Source organism: Urocampus carinirostris, chromosome 6 (genome assembly GCF_059441175.1).
Source record: "Urocampus carinirostris isolate Australia breed hairy pipefish chromosome 6, RoL_Ucar_1.0, whole genome shotgun sequence".
In the NCBI taxonomy this organism is placed as follows: Eukaryota; Metazoa; Chordata; class Actinopteri; order Syngnathiformes; family Syngnathidae; genus Urocampus; species Urocampus carinirostris.
The window spans coordinates 16,077,984-16,096,589 of record NC_142354.1 but is presented as its reverse complement, the minus strand read 5'-3'; the positions used below and the strand labels follow the sequence as shown (position 1 = coordinate 16,096,589).

Here is an 18,606-nt window from a genome sequence, read left to right as displayed (position 1 = left end):
GAGGTAATACTGTACAGCGCTAATTCTTATGCAAATTTTTCTAATGTACAATTTGCATTACTGTACGTTAAACTACTGTGTTTATTGAAAGTTGTGACTTGCATCTTCCTCGCCTTTTACACTTTAACCTTTTCTACTCGAGCGGCCCCTGGCGGCCTTTAGACAAAACGCATACATTAGCCGCATCTCTGCATAAGTCAAGTCATGTTTATTTGTATAGCCCTAATCACACTCTATTGCAAACTACAGATTATTATTACACCATCCCCTGATCTAAAACCTATATAACGGCAAAGAAAAATGCAAAACCTCAGCATAATAATAATAATAATAATAATAATAATAATAATAATGATCGAAACGACAAAAAACAGTGCACAACAATACTGGTATTCAAGTCCTCTTCATCCCCTGCAGCAAATTTCTTATCACTCGCTAGTTTTGGGATCAATGCCATTTTTGACAATATATTTTAGTTCATTATTACTCCGTGCTTGTTTTTTCAAATTACTATGATTACTGAGGTTTTTTTAACCACTGGGGGGGGCTAAATAATACACACTGTCCCTTCATATATAAACATATCCTGTAGCGTTGATTAGTTCCACTCATAATGGACTAGACAGACAAACACAGTTTTAAAGTGCAATGTCTTAGTTCTATGTGCAATACCCAGGTTTAAAGTGCAATATCCCGGTTGTGTAGTTTATATTTTACACGTGAATATTATGTATTACAAGTGGATACTTTTAATTTTTAGTTTTATGATCTTATAACCAGCAGTGTTGAAATTGAGCTACAAAGGTTTTGGCTTACAGTCAGTGAATTAAGGTAAAGAAATGGCGAAATAAGATTTCAGTGGATTTGCTGACATTAGGTGTCATAACAGAGAGCTGTTTGTTTGTGTTACATGGGGGCGTGTAGGCCTGTCGTTGGTGGCCTTTCAACACTTTGAGAAATGCATTCTCTGCACGTTTTCTTTGGCAGAGAAGCAAAGAAGGGAATCATCAAGGGAGTATCAAGAAAAGGGATCTGCGAAACTTAAGTGTGTAGAGTATTTAGTTTGACAAAGCTACCAGTCAGGCTAGATGAGTCGAAAAATGCGTTCAAGAGTATGTTTAAAAGAGATATCTTTAAAGAAGGGCTTTCACTCCGAGGGTAACGTACAAACTTCAGACAGACGATAAAATACTATAGGGAGGAGACAGACTAAGTGCAAAGTGCGAAAAAATCTGTCATCGGCACAGCATTTGTGGAATCCGATTACTATGTGGCCCACAAGGAGTGGAAGGCTGACTGAAATGACAGGCATGGGTGGGAACGAGTCAAGTGAGAAGCACACGAGCCACTGGAGGTGAGATTGACAAAAAGACAGGCTCGGAAAAATGCTGCGACTGCAGAAGGCTTCTCCATGGCTTTCTTTCAAAGGGCACTATGAGTTCTAGGAGCAGAACTTACGGGACTTTTTCTCCACGGTCAACATCAGATGTATTTCCTGTCAATCTTTCGGTCCTCCAGAACAGCCTCCCACTGGACTGATGGCTGACATGCGACGAGAATAGTCCCGAGACTAGGTTTCATCACAGAGGCCGCAACCATGCATGGCTCTCAGAAGGCCAGCCTGGATGAGAATGCGGTGTTCCTTCCCGTCAGGCCATCTTCCCCGAAGTTTCTCCACTCGGAGCTGGAGCGCCAGTCGATGGAGAAACTCCTGTGTGAAGGTCCGAGGGCTTTCTACAATTCCGTTGGCGCGGAGCTTTTTGGCTCCTTCCTGTCTCCAGATGAGGTGGGTGAAATAACTAGCTGGGTGCAAGACTTCCATTTTACCCCACTGCAAAAAGAGGAGAAACGAGGGAAACTCGATACAATCGGAGAAGACTTGGCGTCTTCTTACTTCCCATCCTACTCAGATGCGCCCGCTCCAGGTTTGGACTTGGGCTGGCCCGAGGCACCTTGGGTGCGTATGGAAAACGTAGCAGTCTACGTGAATCCCCCCGCTGACGGGGCACTTCACATCAGAGGGGTCATCCGACAGCATCTCCAGAAGGCCAGCCAAGTATGCATTCTTTACGTGGACATGTTCTGAAGGGGAAAGAGCTGTTTTCCAAGACTGTGTCATGTCTTCACAACAGGTAATCGCCATCGTTACTGACCGGCTGACGGACAGCACAATAATCGGGGATTTACACAACGCAGCCTCCAGGGGTGTCCCGGTTTACATTATCCTCAACCAAAGAACTGTTGAGGAAAAGTACACACTGCAGCGGTTGGGACATCCGGTGAGTTTGTTTTAGAAGATCGAAGATGCACTTTAAGTTGAAAGTAGTAAACACGGTTAAACAGATATGTTGCTGGTAAAAAAAAGTGAAGTACAATATTGAAAACTTGATTAACTGCATTGTGAGCTCTAGTCATGACACACACATGCCCTATTAATCGCAGTAACTGCAGCAATCTATTGCAGTTCGACTGGTCGTGCAGCATTCAGTACAGACTACATTCTCGGGACTGTTGCAAAAGTAATATGAATTCATATTTACTCAGAAGAGATTTGTAACGTGACGAGAAGGAGAAATGCTTCCCATCGCAAATTACTGTTGGATTGAATACATTGATATGTGACAATACATGTGACGTTTTGAGATTTCACTGGCACGATTTGTGTACAACTGAGACTCTAGATTTGTAATTCGATTGTTTGTATGTTGTATTTGTGTTGGACGACAACTGAGCGAGTACCAATAAGTCCCCAATTCAGAGGGTTTGTTGTGTCCTTGGGCTGTATTTTCTTATGGTATCTGACATTCATTTAATTCTATGCTAAGACTCAAGTATTTTGTGTACCCATGTTTCATCAAGTCCTCCTAAGACTCATATTTCAACAATTTAGATAGATAGATTGATAGATAGAGAGATAGAGAGAGATAGCGATAGATACTTTATTCATCCCCGTAGGGAAATTCACACTTCCAGCAGTATCCTTTTGTTGTTTGTTAACAGATTAACAGGATGGCCTCGGGTTGCTGTGTTGTAGTTTAGATACAGCAGAGTGGATGACGTCACACGCTAGGTCAAAGGTTCGACGTCCCTGCAGCAGATGGAAATCTTTGTGCCCACCTCGTGTTCACGTAGATAGCGAGTCCACCTCCTCTCCGCTTCCCGCAGGCTTTGTGTCTTTGTCTGCCCTAACAACACTAAAGCCGTGTAATTCCAGGTAGCTACACGTTAGCGTACGGGATCCTAGACTAATTTGATGTTGTCTTGGGACTTATAATTCTATGCAGCAAAATTACCAGGACTCAATCTTTCCTAGGTACTGTACGATGATTCCACAGTTGGCTGAATGGATCAAAGACCAGGGTCCAACGTAATGTTTGTAACTAAACACCAGACCTCAATTTCCCAAAGGCCAAATGTGTCACGGTCGCCATGACGACCAGCATGCCACGCCCCCGAACTCAAGCTGAAGCAGATCAGCTGATTGCTGTTCTGCAATTTAAGGCTGGATTTTGGGTTTGGCAGGTGCTGGTTCATTACTCATTATTCACAATCCCGGTCTGTTATGCCTTGTCCTGTTTTAGTCTGTTATGCCTTGCCCTGTTGAGTTCGTGCCGGAGGAACTCTGTATTGTTCTGTTTTGCCTCGGAGTATTGGGCGACTTTTATTTTATTAAATAAAACCTATGGATCGTCAACGCATTTGAGTTCTCCCTTCATGCCTCCTGCCCCCGTTCTGGTCCGGTCACCTTCCACGCCACCACGTCCCGTGACAGAATGAACCAGCCAACAAATAGAACTCAGCGAACGATCCCAGCGCGACTTGGGGAGAGCTGGAGAGCGCAGTTCGGCAGGCGCCTACTGAGTTGGCCTTCCCTGCCCGTTCGAACCACGGCCCCGCCCGTCGTGGCCCTTGCTGTGCCTCGAATGGGGTCCCACGAAGAATTGACGCCTGCCTGCCCGACTCCCGTGCCGATTGCCTGCTATTCCCTCTCCCCTGCGTGCATGTCCGAATCCGACTCCGCTGCCCGTCGGGCCGACTCCGACTCCCAAGCCTGCCTGTTCGACTCCCAAGCCTGCCTGTTCGACTCCCAAGCCTGCCTGTTCGACTCCCAAGCCTGCCTGTTCGACTCCCAAGCCTGCCTGTTCGACTCCCAAGCCTGCCTGTTCGACTCCCAAGCCTGCCTGTTCGACTCCCAAGCCTGCCTGTTCGACTCCCAAGCCTGCCTGTTCGACTCCCAAGCCTGCCTGTTCGACTCCCAAGCCTGCCTGTTCGACTCCCAAGCCTGCCTGCTCGACTCCCAAGCCTGCCTGCCCGACTCCCGTGCCGATTGCCTGCTATTCCGTCTCCCCTGCGTGCCAGCCCGACTCCGACTCCCAAGCCTGCCTGTTCGACTCCCATGCCTGCCTGTTCGACTCCCATGCCTGCCTGTTCGACTCCCATGCCTGCCTTGACTCTCCCTGTACTGATTTTGTTCAGTCTTTCCTGTCCTGTCTTGTCTGTTCTGAATCTGTTCCCCCCTGAGTCTGACTCTTCTGAATCTGATCCCCCCTGAGTCTGACTCTTCTGAATCTGATCCCCCCTGAGTCTGACTCTTCTGAATCTGATCCCCCCTGAGTCTGACTCTTCTGAATCTGATCCCCCCTGAGTCTGACTCTTCTGAATCTGCCCCCCCTGAGTGCGACTCTTCTGCATCGGCCCGACCTGAGTGCGACTCTTCTGCATCGGCCTGACCTGAGTGCGACTCTTCTGCATCGGCCTGACCTGAGTGCGACTCTTCTGCATCGGCCTGACCTGAGTGCGACTCTTCTGCATCGGCCTGACCTGAGTGCGACTCTTCTGCATCGGCCTGACCTGAGTGCGACTCTTCTGCATCGGCCTGACCTGAGTGCGACTCTTCTGCATCGGCCTGTCCTGAGTGCGACTCTTCTGCATCGGCATGTCCTGTTTACCTGTTCTGATTTTGCCTGTCCTGTTTATCTGTCCTGTTTTTGCCTGTCCTGTTTATCTGTCCTGTTCTCGTTGGTTCTGCCTGTCTGTCATCCCCTGTCCAGTTGGCCACCAGACCCCCCCTGCCGAGCGCCGATTCCGATCCGCCCGACGCAGATGGCGCCTGCCTCTCCCCGTTCCTGCGTGTTCGGAGGAGGGAGCGGGGTTGCCCCAATCGCGATCGTCAACATTCCGGGGCGCGAGGTAGTAATTTTTTCTTTTTTGGGACCTCGGGAGCTGTCCCTTAAGAGGGGGGCTCTGTCACGGTCGCCATGACGACCAGCATGCCACGCCCCCGAACTCAAGCTGAAGCAGATCAGCTGATTGCTGTTCTGCAATTTAAGGCTGGATTTTGGGTTTGGCAGGTGCTGGTTCATTACTCATTATTCACAATCCCGGTCTGTTATGCCTTGTCCTGTTTTAGTCTGTTATGCCTTGCCCTGTTGAGTTCGTGCCGGAGGAACTCTGTATTGTTCTGTTTTGCCTCGGAGTATTGGGCGACTTTTATTTTATTAAATAAAACCTATGGATCGTCAACGCATTTGAGTTCTCCCTTCATGCCTCCTGCCCCCGTTCTGGTCCGGTCACCTTCCACGCCACCACGTCCCGTGACAAAATGTATCCAATCATACCGGGGTTCCAAGTTCTAGATCATACAGTGCATGACATTTGTGTACTACAACTCAACATTTTCAGGATCTTTATTCTCACGGCTGTTTTGTGCACATACAAATACTTTGTCTCTCTTATTAGAAATTCCCCAATATATAGTTTATAGTAGTGTCAGTTATTGTCAGTTTCAGTTCATTTGTAACCAAATTCTTACAATTAGATTCTTATGGGTCCATTTGAAACCAATTAGTTGTGCAACATCTGGTTTGGAAGTCATTAGGTGACCAAACCCCCCAATTCCAACCTCTAATGCCGGGCGCCAAGGGTGGCATTAGGTATCAATGTTATTAAGTCTTAGGTATGACCCGGCCGAGGCTCGAACCAGCAGCCTCCCAGTCTCGGAGCGGGCATCCTAACCTCAAGGCCACCAAGCTGGTTTGAGGGAATATTCTACTTGTTACTTATTCTAATAAATCCATGCTGGTAAACTTTCAAATTCAAAGGGTCTTATGATGATTATGTTCATGGTTATGATACATCTTACTTTTCCACTGGTAAACAGAACAAGTTTTTTAGTTGGATTTGATTTGATAGCACCCATTTTGTGGTAAACCGCAGAGAGGAACATATTACATTCATTTGGTGTGACCTGATATTTGTTTCCACACACGCACTTTCAATTTGGTCACATTTGCAGATAAAAAGGTCACAATGTTGAGTACTGGGGTCATGTCAAATTTGATTTAGCTATTTTATTTAAGTACCATTTCATTGGCTCGGTTTCCAGAGTGACAACAGATTTCCAGGTTTTTGTTCAGGAACAGTAACATGTTTACATTTTTGTTGCAATGATTTCTCGAGAAATTTTCAGCATACTATAACCAACAGGTAGACGACAAATTGGATTGCTCATTAGGGAAACCTTAGGGGTGGGAAATACTTGGAATTTGGTATCGATACGGTCCGTGTAATAACATTGTATTATCCATTGATACCTATCCAATACTGATACTTTTTCTTGGGAATGTCATTATCATAGAACGATTGAACCCTCCTCCCCTTGAGTGAGTTGATAATTACGATAAACACAGCACAAAGATTTGAGGCATTAAAATGTGTCATTTTTTGAATTGAATAATCACATTGCAAACTTTAACAGTACAAAAAATAAATAGAAATATTTATATTAAAATTGTTTCAGAAGAAAATACACGAAGGTCATTACAAAGAAGCAGCAATGTAAAGAAAATACAAATACAAAAATGTCCACTAGAGAATTAAAATACCTTCCATTGCACAATATTTGAAAATGAAATTGGCAATGTCTTTCTTTGCCTCTATTTCCATAGTGACAACAGATTTCCAGGGTTTTGTTCAGGAACAGCAACATGTTTACATTTTTGTTGCAGCTCGTTGCTCTCTGCAGGGCACACTTCTTCAAATTAGTAGTGTTGCGACAGAAGCAGACCACTTTACCACCACGTCATTTTCTGTCATTGAAAAAAAACTCCACACAGCACAGCCATAGCTTTTGGTTCTGTCATTTTTAGCATTTGGTAGGGATACCTGGCAGGCACGGGGCAGGAGAAGGCCAGGTAGGGATATGTGCTAAATTGTGCCTGTCAGTCCCACACTCAGGCATAAACTTAAGGGTGGCTAAAGAGACTTGGTAAGAGAGAGAAAGGCAGCGCTGGCAGCATAGAGAAGCTGCGCTTTGAGGTAATTCATTGAGGAGTGAAGTATCGATCCCAGGACAATAATATTGATCCAATCCAAGTACTTAGTAGCGTAGTATCAATAATGTCAATATCGGGATCGAACCCTCCACCCCTATCAAACATATTAAGACAGACAACCGATCAGATGTTCACAGTTGTGTACAGCCTCTTGCCAATATGCCTAATACTATATATCACCATTTATCACAGAACATTCGGGTTCGTGTTCTTGGAGGTAAAAGCTTCTGTTCCAAGAAGGGAAAAATGATGACTGGGGAGTTGAAAGACAAATTCATCTTGGTGGATTTGGAGACAGCAATTCATGGTAGCTACAGGTAAACACATCAAAGTCTCTTTTTATAGAAGATGATGCTTTTATAACAAGGTTTCTTCATACTTGACAGCCTGACATGGAGTGATGTCCACTTACACCGGCAACTCATCACTGTAATCACAGGCTCGGCTGTGGACAGCTTTGACAAAGAGTTCCGGATCCTGTTTGCTGCGTCTGCCCCAGTTCCCAACCTTTGGGAGTATGCTATTCCAAACATGAAAATGAATATGCACGAAAAAAACTTCAAAGACCCTAGCCCTCCAAGACACTTCCACATGAGCCAGGAAGTTCTAGACCCACCATCACCACCGATGGACACCCTTTTGGACTGGGAGGCCATGGGTGTCATCACCAGACCAAGCTCGCCAGATAGTTTTTTTGAGGAAGAGGAAATTGGGGCTAAAGAAACAGATTTTCGGACTGATATTCAGTTTGATAAAAACAAACCCGTTCTGGATAATTTTACTAATAATGGATACGGGCTTACTACTACAAAAAGGTACATAAACTGTTCTAGATGTGTTGTTTGTGACCTTAATCTCAAAACGAACTGTGAAAAATCTTTCAAAAAAAATGCACCAATTGTGGTCAAAAGTTTACATACAATTGTAAAGAACCAAATGGCATGGCTCTCTTGAGGTTCCAGTTATTTCTACAACTCTCATACTTCTCTGATAAAACGATTGGAACGGATATTTTTTTGTCACAAAAAACATTCATGTGGTTCAAGACTTTATTATGGGTTAACAGAATGGGTTAACGTGATGATATCTGCTGAGTCAAAAATATACATACAGCAGCGCTAATATTTGCTAACATAACCCTTGGCCGTTTTCACTTCAATTAATCAAAAATCACCATTTTGGTAGCCATTCAAAAGCTTTTAGCAAGCTTCTGGTTGAATCTTTGACCACTCCTCTTGACAGAATTGGTGCAGTTCAGTTAAATTGGATGGCTTTCTGACATGGACTTGTTTCTTCAGCATTATTCGCAAGTTCTCAGTGGGGTTTGACTCAGGGATTTGGGAAGGCCATTCTAAAACCTTAATTCTAGCCTGATTTAGCCATTCCATTACCACTTTTGATGGATCATTGGGGTCACCCAACTGCGCCTAAGTCACAATCTTCGGGCTGATGACTTCAGGTTATCCTGAAGAATTTGAAGGTAATCTTCCTTCTTCATTATCCCATTTACAAAAAGCACTAGTTCCATTGGCGGCAAAACTCAAGAGACCCATGACATTATGTTTTTCACAAGTGTATGTAAACTTTTGACCACAACCGTAGCTAACAAAATATCAGCCAATTGGACAACCTGAAATCCTAAGTCTTGAAGAATAACATCAAAACTCATCAACCTGAGTGTCACATAGGTTACAGTACAGATGTGGTGAGTGATTTTCATGACCAGTCAGGCCACAACTGTTAAAGAGAAAATTTGAATGTTTGAAGTTAACCTGTAAATGTTTGTAGTTTTTCCCAAAATGCCTTTTTCCTGCTAGAGAAACCCTAACAAAAACCTCAGCCTTAGCTATAACTCCATACCAGCTCAGTAGCCTAGATGGTAGTGTGCCCGCTTTGAGACTGGGAGGTCGCTGGTTCGCGCCTCGGCCGAGACATACCTAATTGGTATAATGGCGGCGCCCTCTGTTGGCTGCGGCTGCATCGACTCGCTACAACGGGTCAGGTGTATCGACATTTCGTTCTGTGTACATTGTTACAAAGAATGACAATACAAAGGAAATTATTATTATTATTATTATCCTCAACCCCTTATAAATGAATTATGGGAAAGGCAAAGAGCTCAGTCAAAATTTTGACGCAACCAGTAAGGTAACACTATACCCCCGCCATAGAATAACTATTTTCACCTTCGGGATCCACATACGAGTCTGCAACTTTGGATAACTTCTAAGCTTTTGTAGAAATCCACATTCTTATGTTTATTCTTGTGTCTGTGGAGCTGTAGAATCAGTAAAACGAGTTATCTTAAAATTACCAAATTTCTCAGGGTTTCTTAGAATATAATATCAACTTTTTGTTATTGCTTTTGTTTTGCTAATGATTGTCTGCCACAAGTCTTAACGAATGCTGTATTTTTCTTTTACTTCTTAGGAACTGGGACAGCTCTCTGATGACAAACAATTTGCCAGACAACGCCAAAATTTCCAAGTGAGCTTTTAATTACACGTTTTATACATTTGAGAAAATGAAGTGTACTTTTCTTGTAATATTTTACCACTTATGTGGATATGTCACTGTTGCCCCGGACTTGGCTAACACAGGGTTCCCACACTGTTAACTTGGCCAAATTCAAGTACTATTTAAGGACTTTCTACGACATTTTTGCAAATTTTCCAGTTCCCATCCATCCATCTATTTGCTGCTCGTGTGATCATGTATTTTGGAGAGTCACAAAAAATCTTTGATTTATAATTGCGATTTTCAATCTTGGGTGTACATTTATCAATACATATGATATTTAGATCTTGAGTAAATTGCAAATATATTTGTTTTTATGATAAATCCCTCCCAAATAGGTGATGAGTAAAATTTACAGGATTATGTAGCTTACATTTTCAGTTGCAGGAAATTCTTTCCAATACATTTCAACACTGGGAAATGCTAAATTGATTTTTTTTGTATGTCCCAAAATAAATGTCTACAATTTATATGTAATCCTTGCACCAATACACATTTCATAGGTTAAGGTGGAGCATGCACCTTTCCTCATTGGCGCGCACCCAAGGTGAAGATGACGTTCCCTAGGACAATGCCATACAAACTAATGCAGTTAATCACAAGGGAGGAAGAAAAGCAATGGTGAAGCCAAGCCCTGAGAGAGCAATGCCATTTTTAAGCAGACACAGCAATTATTTCAAGCATTTGCAAGCACTTCACCTAAAACTCAAGCACTTTTCTATCCTTGAAAATACAACATTAAAATTCAAGCATTTTCAATGATTTTAAACACCTGTACGAACTCTTCTAGCAACCAATCATAGGTGGTAGGCTAGTAGGGGCCGTATAACAAAAAAAAACACAAAATCCTAACCACAAATACCAACACCATGCAAAAATACCACATAAGAATATAACATTAAAATATAACTCTTTTGACTATTCTAGCTGGAGAGATCATCAGATTGAACAAGCCACATTCCAACAATATTCCAAGGAGACGAGAAATACTGCTGACGACAGAACGCTGTCAGCGTGGCGCGACAACAAAGACAGCGACTTGAGGCATACTGAGGTTTTATCTTCCTTGACTAAAGAAAGGCGGCGTGCAAGACCTGATCCCGGTGTCAAAGATTTGTGCGACTTTGACGACATCGACTCCGACATAGAAAACGTGGCTGCCTCAAGAGTAAGATCATCGAAATCTAATCATGTCATCTACTTAATAAATCCCAACTCGCTCGAGTGTGTGAGTGTGTGTTTGCATGTGTTTTTTAGGCTCAGAAAAAAATCTTAAACGATTTTCGTGAAAATGTAGACAGTTGGACTTTAAGCCTCCGTCTTTCGCTAGGTTTCGTGTCAAGGAACCCCTAATAAATACCAACAAAATCGATAAACATTTGATTTCATGTGGTCTGCTTTTGGGATGTCTCTCATGTCCTTTGGTGGCCAAATTGGGTACTGAAGCTCTTTACCACTGACCACTCCAAAGCAGCCAAATCCAAATTCTATTGTCCCCACAACGCTGAGCCATTTGCCGCTTAATCTAATATTACCTAATCTAAGCAACCCCAATAGACACCAAAAAATTTTTTAAATCTTCTTTCATTTGGTCTGCTTTTGTGTAGTCTGCTTTTGTGGGATCCCCAACGCCATCTGGCAGCCAAATTGGATACCGCAGCTAACGACCACAGACCCCTCCAAATATCCGGAGTTAGTCTTCATTTTGCTTCTCCAGATAAAGGTTTTGCAAAATGGTAGTCCGTTCTCCAAAAAGGGTCCCCGGTTAATTTTCTATTTGGTTACTGATCCATTTAAATTCAACAACAGAAAAAAAGCATAACTATTGCTATTATTGTTTTAAAGATAATTTTGGTATAGTAGTGAAGGGGTTTGCACATTGGCCTGACAGACGAACGGTCCCTGGTTCAAGACCGTCTGAAAACAAATATGTTGGCCTGGAGAAGGATGGGTGCCACCAGGCTGTACCTGCCCAGGGCACACCACAGAAAATGGTGCCACTACGACCCTAGTAGTTAAGGGATCCAACCAACCAACCTTCCCAAGACACACAAAAGGAAGTGGTGCCTCTAAGACCCTGTGTGGAGTTTGCATGTTCTCCCCCGTGCTTGCGTGGTTAAGGGAACTGTGATCAAGTACAATAATACAAAAATTGTTCAGAGTTCAGTAGGGCATGTCTGAATTGCACTCAACACGATTTGAATTAGAAAATTTTGTTTTCCATCCATCCATTATCTGCACCGCTTATCCTCAGTAGGGTTGCAGGGGTGCTGGAGCCCATCCCAGCAATCTTTGGGCAGTGGGCAGGGGACACCCTGAACTGGTTGCCAGCCAGTCGCAGGGCAAACAGGGGCAGACAATTTGCTTGCTCATTCACACCTAGGGACAATTTGGACCGGCCAATTAACCTGACATGCATGTTTTTGGAATGTGGGAGGAAACCGGTGTGCCCAGAGAAAACCCACGCAAGCACAGGGAGAACATGCAAACTCCCCACAGGAGGTCCGATCTCATGACCTCAGAACTGTCCCGCACATGTGCTAACCACTGCGACGCCGTGCTGCCCAAAATTTTGTTTTATAAATGATTAAAAAGGATGTGTATTTAATTCTATTAATTTTTGTTCAAGGGACAACAATAAAGCTTACAATTCAAACATTTAAAAATTTGAATGTTTCTATCAATAGAAACCCTTAATCCTGAGGGTGCCTCAGTCAGAGAGTTTCAACTCACTGAGTGACCTCATGAAGAGATTCTCGCCTGAGAAGACCAGAGCGGGACTCTTCAGGGGAGGCTCCAGGGCCAGCATGAACGAGACCACCCAGTCCATGATGGACCTCCACATGGAAACCTCCAGCACAGAGCCAACTCCAGATGAGAGAAGACTCTCTGTACCGAGGCTCAATTCCAACGTAAGCCCTTTCTGCTACAATTAATTGTATTACCATACATTCCGGATTACGAGCCGCAATCTTTTTTGCTACATATTTAACACTGCGGCTTTAAATTCTATGCGGCTTATTTTTTTTTTTGTGACGGCACCCAGGAAAACGGCAAGCTGCTCTTTCCTAAACGCATTGGCCCTAAATATAAAACACTATGGAAACATTTATCGACCCCTTTGAGGGTAATTAGTGGTTCTTTTTGCCAACATTATTCATACAATCCAAAACAGGAGCAAAATTGGAGGTTTGACAGTCCTTGATTCAATACAACATACTCACTAGATTTCAGCGTTTTTACCTATAGATCAAATCCCTAATTTATACATCCGAATTGAACAACGGTGGAAATTATCCATCAAAAACGCTTCACTTCTCTGGCTGTATCATCAGTGTAAATGTCAGGTCACTGAAGTTTGTTTAATCCTCAAGGAACGATACCAAGCAATTTGGTCGGATACCACTAAAGACAACACTATAAGACGACTTCCTGTGGTGCAATCAGGCACTATTGTCAATATAGTTGCCCTGGTGTTGTTGTCTAGAAATATAGGGCTCACATTAAATTGACGCAGCCTTCATTAGCCTTTTCCTTCGGCGTGATAAGTCGTCTTTGTAATCGCCATCTTGAATGGTCTTATGATCTGAAAACATATGACGTAAACAACTCTGAGACGCCAACTTTCCCCACGCAGTTGCCGCCTGGTGTGCACCAGGTTTAAAATGTAAGAAATGGACATTAATTAGTTCATTTCAATGTCTTATTAAGCCTGCGGTAGAAGGTCGCCCGTCGACTTGGCATTGCACACAAAGCGATGAACACGCTGATTAAGGCCTTGTGGCGCTTCCGTTATTCGAGCGCTGGAACAAAAGTCCGCGTGTTCAGGTCTTTGGTGTAATCTGCATCGCTTGAATCTTGTGGTGCCTGGTCGCTCACCGAGGGCTTGCGGCGTAGACTGGACTCCTTTGTGACAAGGTCCCTTCGGCGAATCTACGGGTACCAATGGAATAACTACGTGTCAAACCAACAGGTGCTCGACAGGGCGCAGATAGGCGCGGTTCCTGCTGGAGGACCCAGCTCATCGAACCCTTTCTGTTAGGGATCCGAGAGGCTGGACCCGCCGAGTGGGTCGCCCGTGTGTATCGTGGCTCTCGCAGTTGTCAGGATACATGGAGGGCTGGGGCATGGGCCGGGCGTCTGCGTGGGCGAAGGCTGCCAGAATGGAGGGGTAGAGTGAGCGCGGCGAAGTGCATTAGCAGCACGTGCTCCCATACCTGACCTGACCTTTAAATCCACTGTACCTTGTTCAAATAATACATTAAGATATGTCCTTAAATTTGACTGTGCAGCTTATAATCAGGTGTGCTCTGTAGTCCGGAATCTATGGTAGTTATCATGTGAACTAGTGTATTTTAAAGTCCTGATTTAAAATGTCCAGATCCATGACCAGGACACAATGACACCAGGTTTGTACCTCATGAAGAGGAGGAACGATGTTGTCAAGTCAGCCTTGCAAAGAATCCCAGTGGCCTCGAAACCCAGACCTCGCAGCTTCGCCCTGGATTTGAGTTGGAAGCCTCTGAAGGAAAGAAAAGTGGAAGAGGAATAATCTCTGTATCATAAAAAACAACTTTTTTCTGTCTTAAATGAAACTACAAAACCTCTGTTACCTCTCTAGTATTAAACACACAAACAAGAAAACAATGACTCAAACCTAAACGTGTCTTGATCTTATATTTGTGGACTTTTTTGGCTTTGTATATTAACTTCGGCCTTCATTTTGGAGTTAACATGATCTCCTAGCACCTGTGTGTATGTTTCCCCTGGTAGTCTAGTCCACCTCCCACATTCCAAAACCTTGTACTGTATGTTCTGTGACCTTATAATACTGAGATGTGAATGATAGCATGAATGGTGGTTCTGATTTGCGATTGGCTGCCGACCAGTCCACCTTTTCAACTCAAATTTTTTCGGAACGTTTCTAGCTTACTGTGGCTCAATATACAATAAAATTCAGTATTAGAGCTGTCAAAGTTATTTAAAGGTGGGATGCGTCGTTTAAGATATCCTTAAAAAGTTGAAAGTATATTTTCTCAACCAACTATGTGTAAAAATGGCCAACTGAGTGCAAAGAGGCCCTTCTGCTTTATTTTCCACTGCACCTATCTGCTTTTATCATACTTTTATCCAAGCTGTTTGGGGCAGAACACATTAGGTTCCAGGAATGGGGGCTTGGGGTGTGGTGGAGAATGACGTCATGCTGGTACCCACAGGTTTTTGTTTTGCTTTTATTGGTTAGTGTAGCATGACAATGGTGAAAGTAAGAAATGGCCTTGTCACCCGGGTCAGGGTGACACAACACACTCTTCTGTTCAACATCAGGGCCGGACAGCTTTCACTGGTTTACCCCTGCCGCATCATTCAGGTGCCCTGCCCATCCCTTAGAACACGTCAAAAAACACCCCACTATCCTTTTACAACACCTCTCCACTGATTCCTATCACCAACAAGAGCTCTAGCTTCCACTATATTTACATTTATATTTCTTGTGTCCCGTTTCATCTGGAGGGATGAAAGCATGAACAACTTGGGTGCCGAGGTGCTTAGGTGTTTGGGCATTTGGGTTGGCCATGGTCCAAACATTTTGTGTGTGTTTTTTGCTACTTTTTCCCTTTTTTAATTTTCTTTCTTTTTGTATGTGTTTGTCTTCTTGTCGGTCACCCCTCTGAAGGGATATGACCAGGGTAGGTAGTTAGATAGAAGATATGGCCAGTAGAGTTCAAACACCAACCCAAACCCCAAGAAATATGTAAAAAGACATTTTTGAGAGCATCTAAGGAATGCACACTTGTAGGCACTAAGTGAACAAGCTGACTGAGGCTACAATGATGACATAAACAAGAAGATAGCGAGAGAGAGTAACAAAGTTTCAAATTCCGTACAGCTCCTTCAAATAAAAATGTGTTTACTTTACCAGAGGAAATTGGTCAATGGATTTGATTCATTGTAAAATGGTATTTATATGGTTTGAAATGTCTAACCTCAAAATCGAGATTATGCTATCAGCCCTACTTGAGAGGTGCATATTTTCTCAGAGTACAGTGCATCAGCTTCCTCCTACATTCCAAAAAACATTAATGCTACTTTCATTCAAGAATGTAAAAGATCTATGGGTGTGTATGTGAGGATCTGTAGGTGTGTATTTTAGTGGAGATGAAACCGTTTCCACTAGGGGACAATTAGTTCAAAGGCAAAGCCAAAGTCAAGAATTGTCTGTCTATATGCACCGCATGCTAAAGATTTGTGAGGAGTCCAAGTTGGCTTTGCTCAACCTAGCCAAAAGTCAGCAGCCAATTGCTACACAGTACTATATGGATGGAAATCAAACTTCACATAATTAATCTGGAGACAAAATCGAAACAAACTCCCGAACTGTGAGATCTATAAATGAGATACCTTTCCACCAGCCAAAAGTAGAAACAATCTTATTGTTTTCCACAAATGTCCAGAATAATTTAAATAGTACACTTTGTTTGACCATATCTGCCTTTTAGACCAAATATTCATATCTACTTGAAGGCAGGGTTCAAGGACTTGGACTTGGTGTAGGCGCTTCTTTCAGTTCACGGATCCCTTAACCGCCTGAGTTGTTGGGCACCACTGAGTTGGGTCAACTCAGCTTTCTCCATCATCGACAGTTCCTGGCCTGCGTTTGGGTCGTGGCAAAGTGGGCACCAGTCCATTTCATTAAAATTGTCAGCCCAGTTCTTTTCCAATCTTCCTGTTCCTCCTGTGCCCCGGAGAATGATCTTGAGCAGTCAGATACACTGAGCTCCAGAACAAAAAAGATCTTGGCCAGTCCTGATAATCTTGTGACGTGACAATGCTGCTGGAGTTTTCGTCCATGCACAGTTAACAAACGTTCTTTCTAGGGTCCAACTTGGATGCTGTTGCGCACTGTTGCGTTTATCACTTAGGCTTTGTGGGTGATGCCTAGAAGTTTCTTGTAGCATCTCATCTCCATGACCAGGATTTTAATTTCCAGCTTTGCAGCGAAAGCCCATGTCTCGCAAGCGTAAAAGAAGATGAAAGTAGCAAGCACATGCAGGAGTCTAATCTTTGAATTGTACTGCAATGTTCTCGTCTCTCGAAACGGGTTTAAGTGTGGCAAGCGGGGCTTTGGTTTGGACAATTCTGGCCATGATTTCTGGTTCTGATCCCTCTTCTAATATAATAGCTCTAAAATATTTCAAATTTAGTGACAGGTTTAAGCTCTGGGTGGTTGATGGTGATATTTGCTGTGATACCGTCTGGGTTGTTGGTCATTTATTTTGGGGGTTTTTCTGTGCTGATTTCTATCCCATAGTGGGTTAACGCTTTGTCCAGGCGATTGACCAGATCTTTGAGTTCCTGTTTTTCTCCTGCCAGTCTGGCCATAAGCAAAACAGAGGTTAATGTTGTTATGTCCAACAATGCTGACTGTACCTTTATGTTGGTCCAAGGCTACAGTCTTGATCCTCTCCAGGAAAGGTTAGAGATATTGAATAAAGTTGGAGCCTTGTCTCAAACCGACTGTGGTTCGAAACCACGCTCCACTGGTATTCTTCAGTACCGCACTGTTGGCATTGGCGAACAGCTATTCAATGGTCTGAACTAGTTTCTGGCCCATGTTGAACTTCCGCATGGTGGCTCAAAAGGTGGCTTGCCATACTCTATCCAATGTCTGCTTGAAATCCTCGAAGACATGATCGAGGTTTCTCTGGGTTTGTCATTAATTCTCGCAAAGGATGCGCTGATTAAAAACCTGTTCTGTGGTTCTCCTTCCCTCCGTGAAACATGCCTGTTTTTAGGCTTGGATGTTTTCAGTCTGTGGATTCAGTCTGTTGAGTAGGATCTTTGGTATACCTTTACTTGCATTGCTAATGAGACAGATGGTTCTTTAGATTAAGCAGAATTGGTGGTTTCCTATTTTTGGTTGCATATATACTAGCGATTTTTGTCCATTAAAATGGCCACTTCCCTGTTTGCCAGATCGTTATGAACATCTTTCTCAAGATGTCTATCGTCAGTGTTTGAAATAACGTCTGCCCGGACGCCCGGGGCCTGCATCTTTTATGTCGGGCGTACAACTTTTCAAAACGTCGCCACCCGGTTGGCAGACAACTTTCTCACGAAAGAAAAAAGAAAATCGTTCGTTTTTAATTTTTATTTTTTCAAATCAAACGTTTGCTTTACTCCGATTTTGAAATCTTCGATTTTGGAATTTCGGTTCGTTAGGCAATTTGCATACTCTGCAGCCAATCTGCATCGAATAATTTCGTACTTCCGGACTTTCCCGAGCATTATAAGGTCGTGCATTTGCATATCATTTTCCAACAGAGACGCACAGAAAACAAAATAAAAATGGATAAGTGGTTAGGAATCAAGCCAGAACCTCAGCCTTAGAAGAAATATTCAAAAGTAGCTAACAAAACTGATGACGCTACAAAACGTAAACATACATTAAAAGCATCGTGGAAAGAGGAGTTCACGTGGCTTCTAGAAGACGACGCAACGCAAACATTGCATGAATGAAGATGAGTAAATACAGTTACATACTGATGGCAGATGGAAAACAGCGATGTCATATGCTTGCAATGAATATTTTTAGTAGATTTATAATAAACTTAATTTTAAAGTGTTGTTCTGTTATATATTCTGATTATCAATCCTTAATACTTTGCAACAATGGTTTTTTTTTGCAATTAGTCGTCTTATTGTGTTTCAAGTTGTGAAAGATGGGTCAGGCAACTTTATGGCTGGGCAGGCAATT

General features: G+C 43.2%; 1 protein-coding gene across 2 annotated transcripts; it reads left to right on the top strand.

Moving 5' to 3' along the window:
* The first annotated feature begins 452 nt into the window (after window positions 1-452).
* Window positions 453-15,281, top strand: sack1e (scaffolding CK1 anchoring protein E). Of its 2 annotated transcripts, XM_088337130.1 has the most exons (9): window positions 1,642-1,786; window positions 1,911-2,056; window positions 2,133-2,279; window positions 7,527-7,651; window positions 7,721-8,149; window positions 9,765-9,821; window positions 10,779-11,019; window positions 12,539-12,763; window positions 14,233-15,281. In XM_088337130.1, exons 2-9 carry the CDS (start codon window positions 1,964-1,966, stop codon window positions 14,401-14,403), a joined length of 1,488 nt encoding a protein of 495 aa, XP_088193256.1. In that variant the 5' UTR covers window positions 1,642-1,786; window positions 1,911-1,963; the 3' UTR covers window positions 14,404-15,281. The 2 variants fall into 2 exon arrangements, with proteins under 2 accessions (XP_088193255.1, XP_088193256.1); XM_088337129.1 differs by having other exon boundaries at window positions 453-2,056.
* The last annotated feature ends 3,325 nt before the right edge of the window (window positions 15,282-18,606 follow it).

Excerpts from the sequence above, each read along its gene's own strand:
- sack1e (XM_088337129.1), top strand. The coding sequence starts at position 1,598 with ATGCATGGCTCTCAGAAGGCCAGCCTGGATGAGAATGCGGTGTTCCTT. Across the intron at positions 2,280-7,526 it reads TGCAGCGGTTGGGACATCCG|AACATTCGGGTTCGTGTTCT; the intron begins GTGAGTTTGTTT and ends CATTTATCACAG. Across the intron at positions 7,652-7,720 it reads GCAATTCATGGTAGCTACAG|CCTGACATGGAGTGATGTCC; the intron begins GTAAACACATCA and ends CATACTTGACAG.